General features: G+C 42.5%; 1 protein-coding gene across 1 annotated transcript in view; it reads left to right on the forward strand.

Moving 5' to 3' along the window:
* Positions 1–12,198, forward strand: part of LOC107114905 (TBC1 domain family member 24-like) — a 29,343-nt gene that overhangs the window by 4,230 nt on the left and 12,915 nt on the right. Inside the window, exons 2-5 of the mRNA XM_015416511.1 lie at positions 5,690–6,725; positions 7,721–7,879; positions 10,135–10,198; positions 12,080–12,175. Coding sequence (XP_015271997.1) covers positions 5,690–6,725; positions 7,721–7,879; positions 10,135–10,198; positions 12,080–12,175 — 1,355 coding nt within the window. The remainder of the gene's footprint in view (positions 1–5,689; positions 6,726–7,720; positions 7,880–10,134; positions 10,199–12,079; positions 12,176–12,198) is intronic.

Consider the following 12,198-nt stretch of genomic DNA (forward strand, 5'->3'; position numbering starts at 1 on the left):
CAGGGAGGCATTTAAATGCCTCCCTGGTCCTCCCAGGGGCCCCCCTGGCCCGCCCACCTCAGAGTCACGGGGGGGGTCACTCTCCAGGCCTTCCCTCTGTAGCCACGCACGCAGAGGTTTTGGCTGTAGTGGGGGTGGCCAACTCTGAAGCCAGCCGGAACTCCGTTCCTATGCGCTCCTGCCTAAAAATAGCCCTGCAAATCACTATACTTTGATGGTTTCTTTTTGTTGGCATATGGGCTGACTTGTACTGTTATTTTTCTTTAAAGCTATTGTTATGCCAATAAAGGTTATTGGAATTGGAAAGCACCAGTCTTATGGATTTGGGGTTTGGGATTTTTTAAAGTAATATTTGCTCAATTTACAAATAAACAAGACATATTTTAAATTCATAACAACTGAATTTTCTCCAAATTCTTTCTCTGCCCCCCCCCCAGCTACACAGTTTTACTTTCCTGAACTCCAGTGCCTATTACATTCCAAGCAGATTCCCTGCTATCAAGGAACATTAACAATTTTTGTTACATATCCCTGATAATGTTTAAAAATCACAAGGAGCAGAGCAAAATCATGCCTTTCTTTTTATAGCACAATTGCTTTTTTAAAAAAAAATTAAAATTTTATTGTATTTAAGAAAGAAGTAAGCCAAATAATATGATTCCAGTAGGTTACAAGAGGAGATAAAAGGGTAGATTTTAAAACATCAACATAACATCTTACTCATCGATTAACACAACCTCTGTGCACTGGAATTTTCTCATGTAAGCTTGAGCACCTAGGTTTATACTTAGCAGCATGTATTAGGCACCATATTACTAAAAAAAACCTTTGACTTTCACATTACAAAGGATTGAGTTTAGCCATATGTCAGGAGATTGAATTTAACTACATCAGCACTTCCTAAATCCATTTTACTATAGTCTAGAGTGTCTAAGACAGGGAACCAAATATCCAGAGGGCTGGCTAACTCATTGGTGTTGCAGTCTTTGCTAATGATCATATGAATTTTCTCTAATAAGAAAAAATCCCACACCTTGTGTTGCTACATTTGGACCGTAGGGGGAGTTGGAGATTTCCAGGTTTGCGCGATGACTATTTTGGCTGCTACTATCAGCAAATTAATCCGTTTCTTTTTCATTGGAGGTGGGCTGTCTTTTGGCCAAAGGCGGAGCAGGAGCAGAGCTGGATCCAGAGGTAAAGAATGACCAGTGATCATTTGAATTTATTCTGAAATTTGGGACCAAAACTGAAAAATAGCTGGGCACTGCCACCAGCACTGCTTCCAGCAAAGTGGTGAAAATTGAGGGTAAATTTTTGAAAGATTTGCAGGAGTTAAATACCATCTGTGGAGCACTTTGAAACCAGATGCTTGAATCGCCTGGCAGGGTGATATTTTAACGTGCGTATGCCATATGGACTCTCATTGGGTAGGGAGTAGAGGGCTCTGGATGTCTTTCTGCCAGGCGCTTTGATAGCTCAGGATTTTCGTTTCATTTTCATCTAATAGAATACGATACAATTTAGAGATCAGTCCTTTTTTTCCTTCACTTTTCATCAACAATTTTTCCACTCCTGTTAGCGGTTTGGCAAGGTTAGGTCTTGTTATGGGGTCTTCTACAAGAAGTTGAACTTATAAATATTCAAACCATGCCAGTGAATATGATGTTTCTGTTCTAGGTCTGATTTAGTTGCTAGTTTGCCTCTCTGCAGAACATCCACAAATCTAATAATTCCTGCTGCTTTCCATGTCTTAAATGAGTCCCGCTCCAAGGCTGGCTTGAACCAAGCTTGACCAGTAAAGGTGCTTAACCTTGATTTCATTGTCACTAGTTTATGCCTGTGTTTGAACCATACTTTCAACGTGGCTTGTACAAATGGGTTTGCAGATCTAAGCCATTTTAGTTGCGGTTTGCTGCCCCAAAGAATTTCTTTGAAGCTAGGGTGTTTGATAGATACTTCTTCTATCTTCTTCCATCCCAGTGTATCAGAGCCATGGTATTGCCCTATCAGATTAGCTAAAATTGTGGCCGTATAGTAGAGACGAAGATCAGGGGCAGCCAGGCCTTCTCTCTTTAGGGTGTGATGCATCGTCTCAAACTTAACTCTAGGTTTCTTAAATTGCCACCAAAATTTTGTAAAAGGGCACTGCTATTTACGTAGAAGAGAATCAGAAATGTAGATAGGAATTGCACAAAAGCAGAATAATAGTTTTGGAAAGATAAATGATCTAATGGTGCTAATCCAATCCAACCATGAGAGTGTTTTGAAGTTCCATTTTCGAAGCAGTAGCTGTATGTCGTTCTCCACTTTTAGATGGTTGACTTTAATGAGGTCTGCCAAGTTCAGTGGTATTTTGATACCTAAATAAGACATCTGCGTTTTGATCCACTGAAAGGGGAATTGTTCTTTGATTCTTGTAGAAGTAGTCGTAGTAAGGTTTATTGGGTATAGAGTTGATTTCTCTTGGTTAACTTTTAGGCCCATCACATTGCCAAATTTTTGTAGAGTTCTTGGAGAAGTTGCAGGGCTCGACACATAGATGGTAAGGTATTTGGCAAATAGGCTAACCTTGTATTCCGAACCCCCTATCATGCCTGCTGGTCTTGCCCCCAAAGTCCATGTATCCAATCAAACATTTGTGTCAAGAGGATGTATGTGGAGGTTCTTCTTCACAACTGGGACTGCTGCAAAAAAGCAAGGTCCTGATAACATGGAAGTGAGGACGCTGAAGCTGGTTCCTTATTCGCACTTCCTTATCTATTCCTTATTCATTACTTATTCGTCAAATCATTCAGAAACACTAAGGAGAGTTGAAAAGCTCTGAACCCCAAAATAAGGTCTGGAACACCAAATATCATATACCCCCAGGTTCACAGGAATCTCCCCTTCTTATTTATTATTTATTTATTTATTGCATTTTTACCCCGCCCTCTCTGCGAATGGGCTCAGGGCGGCTTACACGGGGGCACAAGCCCATATAAAAAACAGTATAAAACATTAAAATCTATTAAGTCACAATGAGGGGACATATGCTGTGTCCTGGCCCAAAGCATGGTTCTAGTGCCATCTGCTCCAAAGTGCGGGGCCCCAAGGACAATCACACAAGCAGACACTGGGGCTCTTGGCATCAGAACCGGTGTTTGGAACGGGCATCACTGTATGTCACCTTGCAGGGCACAGTCTCCAGAGTGTAGGGATGTGTCATTTGGGGTGGTCCAAATATTTTTTTGGGTGCAGTCTGGCCCCAGTGTCTGCCTGTGTGTTTGTCCTGGGGGCACCGCACTGTGGAGCAGCTGGCACCAGAACCGCGCTTTGGACCAGCACACAGAATATGTACCCTTGAAGGGGAGAGTCTGCTGAAGGTGGGGGTGTATGAAGTGTGGGGTTCCAAACCTCATTTTGAGTGCAGAGGGCTCTTCCTTATTCAAACCTCCTTTGAAATACAGGCCCCGGGGAAGCACTGCGAATAGAAGCTTGTGGCATCAGAACTGGTGTTTGGACCAGGCATCACCGTATGTAACCTTGCAGGGCACAGTCTCCTGAGAGTGGGGATGTGTCATTTGGGGTGGTCCAAAGATTGTTTTGGGGTGCAGCCTAGCCCCAGTGTCTGCTTGTGTGATTGTCCTTGCATCCCCACTCTTTGGAGCAGCTGGCACCAGAACCATGCTTTGGGTCAGGACACAGCATATGTCCCCTCAAAGGGGAGAGTCCTGTGAAGCCCGGGGTATATGTTATGGGGTGGTCCAGACCTTATTTTGGGGTTCAGAGCTTTCCAACTCTCCTTAGTGTTTCTGAATGATTTGACGAATAAGTAACAAATAAGGAATGGATAAGGAAGTGTGAATAAGGAACCAACTTCAGCCTCCTATGGAAGTGGCTATGTAAATACATGTCTACACCTGTAAGGCTCACTACAGATGATCAGCTGACCACTTGGAAGTCAGGTCCAGGGCCATTGGGTATGATCCCACAACTGTCTGTACACCCACATTAGTCTGTGCTTTTAAACATCTGCACAGATTTAATGCTAGATCTGTTCACCGTAAACAAGATGGCCAAATTCACAGCACCATCTTCAACACAGAGCAAAGCATGAGACTGTCATTTGCTGCTCTTTATTTTCAGTACTGAGCCATTGCAGCTGACACCCATAGATTAGTTTTGGCATTTCTATTTCTGTAGCATCTCTGCACTACAAATAATATAACAATGGTATAAACTGTTGGGCGACAGGTGCTAAATGAATGCTAAGCATTAGCATAATATAACTTGCAGTTCCTCCAAGGGATTCTGGGAAAACAGCTCAGAACTCTTATCTGCTCCAGATCTACAACAGCAAGCTTGTGCTGAGGTGTTATTTCTCCCAACTGCAGCACAATGCAAAAGCTGCCGTCATCTCTGATCACTGCACCCATTGTATGACAGCCCCAGCCTCAACTATTCAGCCTCTGTTGTACTTTAGTAGTTACTTCTTTGCTTTACGTGCCAATAAAGGATGTATGTCTACTTCTTTGCTATGGTAATTTTAAACCTTCTGCAGAGGAAAAAATAAGATTCAGGCTCTGGTAGCCAGAGTCTTTCTCAGAATGTGCTTTGCAGTGCAGATTTGCCATGGGGGGGGGGGGGGAAAAATTTAAAAAAAGACTTAATGCCCTGCAAATTCAGATTTTCTTTGGCCTCGGTCACACAGGCCAGAAAATGCAGGGGGGGAAGCATGGCTGTTTGCCCCAGAGAAAAATAACGCACAGCCGCCTGATCACATGTCCCATCGAGGTCCCGTGGTTAGAGCGTGAGGTGCTGATCACACAGCTATCCTGCAGCACGGCAAAGAAGCGGCATGGTGCAATCACACCAGCAATTGCTAGGTGCCGCTTCCGTGGCAAACGGGAATATTTTTTTTCTCACCAAAAAGTGAGCATGCGCATGATCATTTGTGCACATCCTGTGAAGACTTAAAAAAAAAACTAACCAGTTTGCGATGGGACTAGGACGGGACGCAATCAGACGCCCGCCCTTGCCCCGCATTTGCTGGAAGCTAGTACATTGTAAGTACTAGTTTTTTACTCCATATCTTCGGCACGAAGCCACAGGATAGCCACAGGTGCACTACACTTCCCAGATGTTGCAGTGTGATCGCGCCCGGAAAATCCACCTATCATCCGTATCTTTAGCGTGGCAAATGCTCCTTGTGAACGGGGCCTTTATAGAGTAAGTTGGAGCTCTCTGTTGGAGACTGTGGCTTCAGGGTAGTTTCCTGGGTCAAGTTCTCATTGTTCTCTTACAGAACGTGTACTTTGACATAACAAGGTCTTTTGGCCACAATTTGGGGTCCTGGACACTAATTTGAATGATGTAAGTTTTAACACTTAGAATTCAGCCACTATGTAAATATCTGTTTGCTTTTCATGCCATGGATATAAGATGCCACAATCACTCTGGAATATGCTGAGTGTGAACAAATGAACATCTTTATTCAGAATAAACAAAGAAAAGAACACAAAATGACAAGAGTTCTTCCTAGCAGCTTGCCTAGCCACTTTCTCAGAGCCAACAATAAAACCTTGTCTGGAACTGCTCCAGATTCCAGTATCCTGGAACTATTGACTTCTAAACATTATAGGAGATATTTTTAAAATGCATCTATCAAATGGGAAGATGAATCACTGAATAAGGTGTCTTTGTTCTATAGAAACAGCCAATCCGTCTATAGTCACTTTGGAAATCCCTTCCAAGGCTGAGATGTGGGTCAATGATGCAATCTCCTGCCTAGGCACTAGTGAATTTGTAGACCACAACAAGTTTCCCAATTTGGATGAGCAGCAAGATACTCATGAACAGTTTACTGGCAAGTCTAGTAAAGAGCTAAAGAAGTTGGCAAGGGAAGGACATTGGGCTAGAAGCCATGCCCTAAGGGCACGGGCTTACCAGCACATTATCCAGTACCTACCATGTCGGCTTATGACCCCTGATGCCTCCGTCTACAGGGATGTTGCTGTCAAGCTGTGTGAAAACCAGAGGGACAACTTTCACCCCTTGCCTGAATTCCTAGCAGGGAGCATCATGCCTGAATACTGCCTCACTACTGAAGGGATTACTGCTATGAAAAAGATACTCCTCTGCATTGCCAACATGTCCCCAGACATCACCTACTGTCCCCTGCTTCCAGCTGTGGTTGCTCTGCTGCTTCATTACAACCGAGAAGAAGCGGAATGCTTTGAGAATACCTACCGACTCCTCTATTGCAATGCTTCCCATACTTCCTACATAGACTACTCCTTCCTGAGTCATAAGGCCTCATGCATGACCTTTGGAGACCTAGCCAACAAGCACTGCCCAGCTGCCCATCGATTCATAGCTGGCTCAACAGACAACATTTTTGAGGTGTATTCTGAGTGGTTGGTGTGGCTGTTTGATGACCTGCCATTTGATTATGTCATCCGCATATTTGACGTATATCTTCTGGAGGGACAGAAAGTCCTCTACCGAATTGCTCTGGCCTTGCTGAAACAGTTCCAGATCTCAGTAAGTTCTAAAGGACTGGATGTGACTGATGTCAAAGGAAGCTTGCAGGCTTTTATGTGGGACATCCATGAGCACATGACTGCAGAGAAGCTTTTAGAGAAGGCATTTGCCATTCGACTGTTCTCTCGCAAAGAAATCTGGCTCCTTCAAATGGCTAACAGGAAGGCCCTGGTGGAGAAGGGAATAACCATGGTGCAGCCCAGGTACAAAAGTCTAATTACTTTTTCTTTAGACACGTTACGTTCCCTGATGACAACAGTCTTCCAGATAAAGTTATGTCAACAGATTATTCTTCCAGCAAATACAAATAATAGGATGGGTCTGAGTGCTTAATATCAGCTCACTGGAATCTGGAATCGGAATCCAGTTCTTGGTCTAAAGCCCAAGGGCATGTGTGTGCCATAGAAATAACTCACTCTAGTTTGATGCAGCATCAGTTTACCGGCCATAAAAGTGAGAAATCTACACACTGAAGAAATGACATTCTGTTGCCATAAAACAGAGGTAGCTCTGGAGTGATGGAATGTCCATGGCTGTAGGTTGTAGATTTTCTTTTGCCTGTGTTTCTGCCTGTGTCTACCATACAGATCTGTTTTGGAATAATAAAAAATAAATGATTAATCATGTAGATTATTAGATTGTTCCCATTAGATTGTTCCAGCTGTATTAGATTGTTCCAGCTGTATCCCATTAGATTGTTCCAGCTGTATTTGTGCTTACTGCAAAAGCACACATGCGTCGAAGACCGCCTCATCACTTCTTGCATCTGAAGAAGTGGGCTCTAGTCTACAAAAACGTTTGAAAGAATAAAATTTTGTTAGTATTTAAGGTGCGGCAAGACTCTAGTTTAGTATTGCCCCTGTGATTATACAATTTAAAAATGTACAAAAGCACCTGATGGTAAGGTAATAACTTTTTTTTAGTTGATAAATTTCTTTAGATTAATTAATTACAAAATTATGAAGATTATTGCTTTATTTTGCATCTTGTCCTCTGAAACCAACACAATAAGCTATAAGTAAAAATGTAAACATCAAGGCATATCACTTTCCAAGAACTTGTTGTACATTCTGCTGCTAGAATGTTTGCTGGTAGAATGTTTGCAGGAAGGGTGCTCTTCGTCCTAAAAATCAGGAACTGTGGATTGTTTTGCAGTATTTGAGTCTTGACAATTTTCTTCCTTACCTCTGTTGCACAGGCAACCATTTCACCTTACTGTGAACACCCATAATTTCACTTCTACTATTGTCACTGCTCAGGAGATGCGCATTGTGTGGTCCTGGATCCCTGAACGATTCTCTTTGTTCTCACCTGTTCTCTTATTCTCAACTTCTAAAGATGGGTACAGCTTGAAAAGGTAAGGCAGTATCTGAAGAAATCCATCTCAAGCAGTCATAGTTTCATCCAGATAACTGAATTAAATAAGGATATCTTGGTTTATGTCAAGTAAAGAATTGGACCAATATTTTGAACAGAGGAAGAGAAATTCTGAAGTTATTGTTAATGGAACTGTCCATTTTAAGAAGCTCCCAATCAGTTCAGCTTCTCATATTTATAGGTTTTTATAATCATCCCCAAACATTAGCTAGCTGTCCCTCTTGATAAGGGTGCACATTCTTGGCTAATTATCTTATAACTTCAGACACCAAACTTCTGTCTGCCCCCTAAATGTACGTGGAACATACATTTCTCTAGGGTAATCCCCATATTTCCAGTAGTATGCACACTGGGAGGCTACTGTATAGACATGAACTCAGGCTGGCTCACCAATAATTCATATTGTCGCAACCTGGGAAAGAGCCTGAATTGAGTGGCCAGTAACATGCTATCCAACCCTTTCCTTCTGAGCGCTGCTAATCATCAGCCCAGATGGCAGGGCAATGTAGAATGTGAAGTCAGAAGCTTAAAACATGAACATGGGATCCATGTCTTAAAAAGCCCCTACACATTTCATCTGCAATTCACACATCTCATGCTAGCACCTGGCTATTCTGCCACTGCAAAGAAATACAGCTCTAGTTATGTTCAGTTCCCTGTGGGTGTAAAGTGCTGTCAAGTCACAGTCGACCTATGGCGATCCCAGCAAGGGGCTTTCATGGCACATGAGAAGCAGAGGTGTTTTGCCATTGTCTTCTCTGCAGAGTCTTCCTCAGCAGTCTCCCTTCCAAGTACTGTCACCCGACTTTACTTCGGAGATCTGATGAGATCAGGCTATACCATGCAGCCTTCTCTTCCCCAATTCCCTATGTACATCTTTACAATTAAAGAAGGAAAATAAATGTCATGTACATTGGTCCCATCATTGGTCCCATCATCATCAGTAACAACAGCAGCAGCAAACAATAGTGAAAACACTACTGAGAGTCAACTGGTGGCAGAAATATGAGCACTCATCCTGCCCATTCAGAAGATGCATATTAGAATCTTGCCTAAAGAGCCATTGCAATATTAATGGCCAGTGGGATCTAATATTTAAGGGACTTCTACATCCAGCAAAACACACTTTCATAATCACAGTAATGCTGTAAATGTCTAAACCTGGAAATCTATGCTAAGTTCTTCCATGTGCTGCTGAGATTATGTTATGTCATGGTTTGATAAGAGCAATTACCTCCTTCACTGAGCAAGAACTGTTGCCTCCCAACTCATAGAGAACATCTGCTTTACCAGTTGTTACATAACCCTGAACAATACCAGAAATAAATGAAGGAGTGTTTTTATGCCTTTTATAGGTTTGCATAGGCAGCATGTTCATCATAACAATAGTTTCCACCAAAAGGTGGGCAGCAGTTACTTACAGGTTGCTGTTCCCCCATGTACTTAAAATCAAATCCTAAAAAAGAGATAGGTTGATTTTTCTGTGATGCAAGACAGACCAAAGTGAGGAAGCATCACCTGAGTTTTGTAAAGGCCTTGTTGGCATTGCAGTGTTGTTGCTGTAAACAGGAGCCATATTTTCCCTGTAATATATTTCTGGCTTTCAGGAGCAATGCACTTGGTTTTGAAAGTTCTCCCCAAAACCCAAGCAGAAGGCTGCAAAACATCAAAAGACCCAGGTCAAGATTAGGAGATCATGAGGAAAGGGAAGAGAAATATAATGTGGTCCAAAACTAAAGGAATGGACATGAAGAAAAGAAGCACATGAATATACGCATGAGCCTATGGGAGGGTCATTTTATAGAAGAAGCACAAGCCTATTTTATGCACATCAGAAATGGTCTCTGCTGTCAGCAACATAGAGAGTGCAGTAATTTTGCCTTGACTCAAAGGCTGGTGTCGCAAGTAAGCCAAGAGGAGCTTAGAGTCAATAGGATGGCGATTCCTCCAAGTACATTCAACAGTTTAGAGGTCCCAGAGCAAAAAATACAAAATTTAGTTGAGTGAGAGCTTGTATTATTACACTGACAGGAGACAATGTGGAAAGCCTGCTAGGGACCTGGATAGTCAGAGGAATGAACCCCACATAAGAGGGGATTCTGGATGATTTATATCTTACCCCACTGTGCCCTACCCCAAGTTTCTTGATAATGTATGAAAGTCCAATATGCTGTACTTACATGTTATATTCCAACCTCACTCAGCGCATCAAATTTCCTTCTTTGTTTCCTGCAGGTTTTATTCCTGCTGTGAAGGTTACGAACCAACAGTACTGCTGTTAAAAACCACGTTGGGGGAAGTAAGTGTCTTCTAAGTATCCCAGAGAAGTGTGGGTGGGGCACTACTTCTGAGGTTCCAAGATTAAAAGGTATCTGGAGGATGCCTCGTGCAGAGTTCCATGTACTAAGAACAAATTCTAAATCTTGAGCTCCTGGAGCTCATTCCCACAGAAAACAAAGTTGCATTCCTTTAATCTGATATAAAAATTCAACATTTATATATCGAACTGACTTTGAGGTATATATGATGACGTTTACCAAATTAGAAAAGTTATTTGAAGAGATGAAAGTGGTACAGGGAAAGGAGATTGGGAGACATGACTCAAAGTGTTAGGTTAAAAAGTCTACAGCAGGGGATATATCTTTAAAGACATAGAAAATGACAGGAGAATGCTATGCAGTACAGAGAATTCAACAGTGTTTCCCTGTGGCAACCACTTTATTCTCTAGAGATAGTTAAAGGCCATTACGAATGAACCAAGACAGAGGTCCAGGGAAAAGAAATAAAAACGATGTTATTACAAAGTAGTTAGTGCTACTTCAGAACCGTAAATTAAGGTTACTTCACAAATTATGTGACAGCAAACCCAAGTCTGCTGCTTAGTGAATGTATCAGTAAGACACATTTTTTGTGTTCTAACTACTCAGAAGTTTAAAAGAGATCATCCATAGAACAGATTTTGCACTATCGATTAAAAGGTCTTTATATCCTAAGCCTAATTATTTGTACCAGTTTATCAGCATATTATAAAGGGACTAGGAGTAATGCCCGTTGTGGGAAGAAATACGAGATCTAGAAGGAAGCTCCAGATGAGTGTCCCGACTGTGGCTGGTGGGGTGGCAGATGGAAGGGGGAAATGGAGGGAGGCAAGCCATGTTGGAAAGATAGAAATGGAAAGATAGATGTTGCTTTCCTTCTGCTTAGCTATAAGGCAGGGCTGTCTCAAGTCATTTTGCTGCCTCAAGTGGGTAGAAAGGAAGGACAGCCTCATGGTAATAGGTATGGTTCTCTCCACCTCTGACTTATTTTTTTTGGTGGGAGGGGGGTGTTATGCATTGGCAGCTAAGGTAGAAAAGCACCTCCTCCTGTGACATGTTTTCTGGGTTCCAAGGGTCTGGAAAGTGGTTCCATAGCAGATTACACGGTTGCCAACTCTGGGTTGGGAAATACCTGTAGATTTGAGGGGTGGAGCCTGGGGAGGGCAGGGTTTGGGGTGGGGAGGGACTTTAGCAGAGTATAATGTCATAGAGTCCACTGCCCAAAGCAGCCATTGTCTCCAGGAGAACTCATCTTGGTCATCTGAAGATCAGTTGTAATAGCTGGGAAATTTTCTGTAGGGGAAATGATTTGCTGTGGCTGGGGAACAGTGATTTCTGGGTGATCTCCAGGCCCCACGGGGAGACTGGCAATTTTACCTCAGGACAAGTTTAGTGACTCCCAACAGCAACAGCAAACTGTTTAGAATGTTAGAGGCAAAGGCCAATGAGGCCGCATATAAAAATGACCTCTGTATTCCGACTGGCTATGGGGGTTGAATAACAGCAAACTGTTTAGAATGTTGGAGGCGGGACTCAGGCAATGCAGTCAGTGGATAGGGACAGCTTCTGAGTGACACATCACTGAGCGTATTGAATTGGGAGCGTGTGGAATGTTCAGCAACGTGCCACCACCAACAGAGAATTATTATATATAGAGAGAACACTAAACTTTGTAACATTGTGTTGATTTATCTCATGGTGTACAGCCCCATCCCATTAAGAATGGGTTGTTAGAATATGAAAGTTTAAAAAAAATCTACCAACCCTTTGTGACAATACATTTTCTTGGCACTGTAGCTCTTTCTGATGTCTAGTAGCCATAAATTATGAAAGTTCTTATTTTCTCTCTCCCTCATATGCAGGTGTGTGGAGCATTTCTCTCCTCAGACTGGAGTGAAAGGGGGAAAAGTGGGGGAGCATCAACCTTCTTTGGTACAGGAGAATGTTTTGTTTTCACAGTGAGTAAAAAAAATTACTTGCC

This window comes from Gekko japonicus, unplaced genomic scaffold, assembly GCF_001447785.1.
Source record: "Gekko japonicus isolate JY-2015 unplaced genomic scaffold, Gekko_japonicus_V1.1 scaffold2544, whole genome shotgun sequence".
In the NCBI taxonomy this organism is placed as follows: Eukaryota; Metazoa; Chordata; class Lepidosauria; order Squamata; family Gekkonidae; genus Gekko; species Gekko japonicus.